Consider the following 2,805-nt stretch of genomic DNA (forward strand, 5'->3'; position numbering starts at 1 on the left):
TTAATGTCTTTCATCTCATAAGACCTCCTGACAATGTGTTTGTTTCTTGATTTTATCTATACATAAAAACTATCCCTAGGCACCTTGCCTAGTAGATTTGAAAAAACAAAAACGGAAAGAACGGGGCTCAAATATACAAGATGACCGGCTGGGTCGTTACAGTATCAGTATCTGGGAAAAAAAAAATTTAAACCATCTTTTCATTACTAGTGAAACCTTACCAATGGAACAAGCTTGTGAATGTTTTTGTTGCATGTTTTTTCTTACTAAGTTTGGTTTAAAACTAATACACCAAAAAGAAATAAACTAAAAGGAAGAAAATATATTAATGGATGTATGTTCAAGTGAGATTGCAACTCATTTGGCAAATCAAATTAGAGTTGCTAGCTTTAAATAGCCCTCCTACAGCCTTCAATAATTTGGTTGATTATGAGAGCTTTTATTTTGTTAGTCGTTCGACTAGTATTTGAACATTTGATTCCCCACCTTGTAATTCCCTTCCCCCTTTCCCTTCCCCTCCCCTTACGTATATTAAAAAAAAAACTCACAAATGTCATGTCTGTTGCTGAACAAAAGCCAAATCACAAGGTCCAATGACCATAGTCGGTGCCCCATGTGGGAGATTGTTCAAAGTTTACGATATCCGGAGAGGACTTTTATTGAATTACATTAAATGTTTGAGCTACAATCTTCACATTTTACAAGCATATATTAGGGTTTAAGCTTTGTAGGAGTGACTGCTTATATTTGTCGGATTCTATGATTCATTACACATACTTCTCTTAGTACTTCGTCTTCCTCGTGTATCAGTACTTGTATTATTTCATGGTTAATACTGTGGAGCTTCTCCATGAGTATCATCCGTCCTTACCAAAAGAAAATTGGTGGCGAGATAACTTTGTCTGTCAAATAAATGGTTTCTGGTTTCTTCCTAAATTTGTGCCAAGCACTTTTCGTGTTCTTAATGAGTTCAAACCACTTAATAATGATGTAATTTTAGCATCCTTTCCAAACACTGGGACGACATGGCTTAAATCTCTCCTTTTCTCTATCATCTATCGATCCTCCAAAGAGTCATTAGTCAACCACAATCCCCACGACCTTGTTCCTACGCTTGAGGTCCAAGTCTTTGGAGGAACTGAACCATCTCCAATTGAAATTGACAATCTAGATTCAAGAAGGCTCTTCTCTACCCATATTCCTTACCAGCTTATAGGCAAAACTCTTGATTCATCTCACTGTCGAGTTGTTTACATTACACGAAACCCTAAGGACACACTGGTATCAATGTGGCATTTCACAAATAAATGGAAGGACGTAGAATATGGGCCATGGCCCCTTGAAGAAGCCATAGAGAAATTTTGTGCTGGAATATTTCCTGGTGGACCTTATTATGACCATGTTATGGGATTCAAAACGGCAAGCTTAGAGAAACCTAAAAATATTTTCTTTATAACTTATGAGGAGCTATTGTCAGACCCAAACACTCATGTCAAAAGATTGGCTGAGTTTCTAGGATGCCCATTTAACAGAGAGGAGGAAGTAAAGGAGGTTGTGAAGAGTTGCAGCTTTGACATTCTGAGCAGCTATGAAGTGAACAAATCTGAAGAATTTCCTTCTTGGTTTCAAGTTCCCTATAATTCTTTCTTCAGACAAGGTGTAGTTGGGGATAATAAAAACTACCTGAATGCTATGACAATTGAGCGTATTGATGCATTGACAAGAGACAAGTTTCATGGAGCTGGTTTCATATATGGCATTTAGTATTTTGTTCTCTTTTAGGACTCTTTGCAATTTATTTTAGCCACTATTATCTCTCCATTTCCCTCAATTAGACGTTGAATGTTTTACTAGTATCCGCTTATCTAATTGTATATGGTCGAAATCAGGTATGCCCGATTTCGTGGGCTCGAGGGTCACCTCGAGAGCAAGATCGAAATAGATCAGGCGAGAGCCCAATGGCAAAGTACAAGCTTCGAAGATCGAACTGCTCGATGAACACCGAGGCCAAGTATGACCGACCTCGAGATAATACTGTTATGGTTCCATAACAGAAAGAGCGAGATTCCCGCAGTGGCCCTAAGATCACGGTGTAAATTCCGCAACGGATTTGTACTAGGCGGTTAGGCAGCTGTATAATAAGATTCCCTACTGCAATTAGAATGGTACCTTATTTAGGATTCCCCTACTATATAAAGGGGACCCCAATCATTTGTAAAGGAGCGATCATTGAAAAGAGAATATACACTTTCACTTTCTTGCTTACTGTTCATCTAAATCGTCTTATTATTATTTTATTGTTCTTGTTGTTCTTGTTCACTTACCTCGAGTTCGCCCTTGCTCGAGGTTGAGGTCTGCTTACACGACTGGTTTGACTTGTCTTACTCTTAAATTTACACATTAGATTCTTTATTTATCAATTAGTATTGGATTTAATCAAACATCTTTAAAACTACACAACAAGTTTAATTATTACACGGATTTTAGCATAAACCATTTGGCGCCCACCGTGGGGTTAAAGATAATAGTGATTATTTCGGTACTGATTCTGATAACACACGTTATTTTTACACTTGTTCTTATCAATAATTTTTGTTTACAGGTTAAATCATGTCAAACTCACAAAATGCACCCGTACATGGCGATGATGGTCTTGGACTTCACGAGGAAAATGATAATTTAGTTGCTCCCAGAGCCGGTGTACCACCGATTAACCCAGGGGAAGTGCCTATTGCGGAACCAGTTGATGTTAGTTCACACATCACTTTGAATGCAGATTTAGGCGTACACCCCGAACGAAGTGTA

General features: G+C 38.0%; 1 protein-coding gene across 1 annotated transcript; it reads left to right on the top strand.

The window, feature by feature from the left end:
- On the top strand, window positions 826-2,051 carry LOC109233059 (cytosolic sulfotransferase 12-like). Its single transcript, XM_019398811.1, has 2 exons — window positions 826-1,744; window positions 1,855-2,051. Exons 1-2 carry the CDS (start codon window positions 826-828, stop codon window positions 2,049-2,051), a joined length of 1,116 nt encoding a protein of 371 aa, XP_019254356.1.

The sequence above is a fragment of the Nicotiana attenuata genome, chromosome 1 (assembly GCF_001879085.1).
Source record: "Nicotiana attenuata strain UT chromosome 1, NIATTr2, whole genome shotgun sequence".
Taxonomy (NCBI): domain Eukaryota; kingdom Viridiplantae; phylum Streptophyta; class Magnoliopsida; order Solanales; family Solanaceae; genus Nicotiana; species Nicotiana attenuata.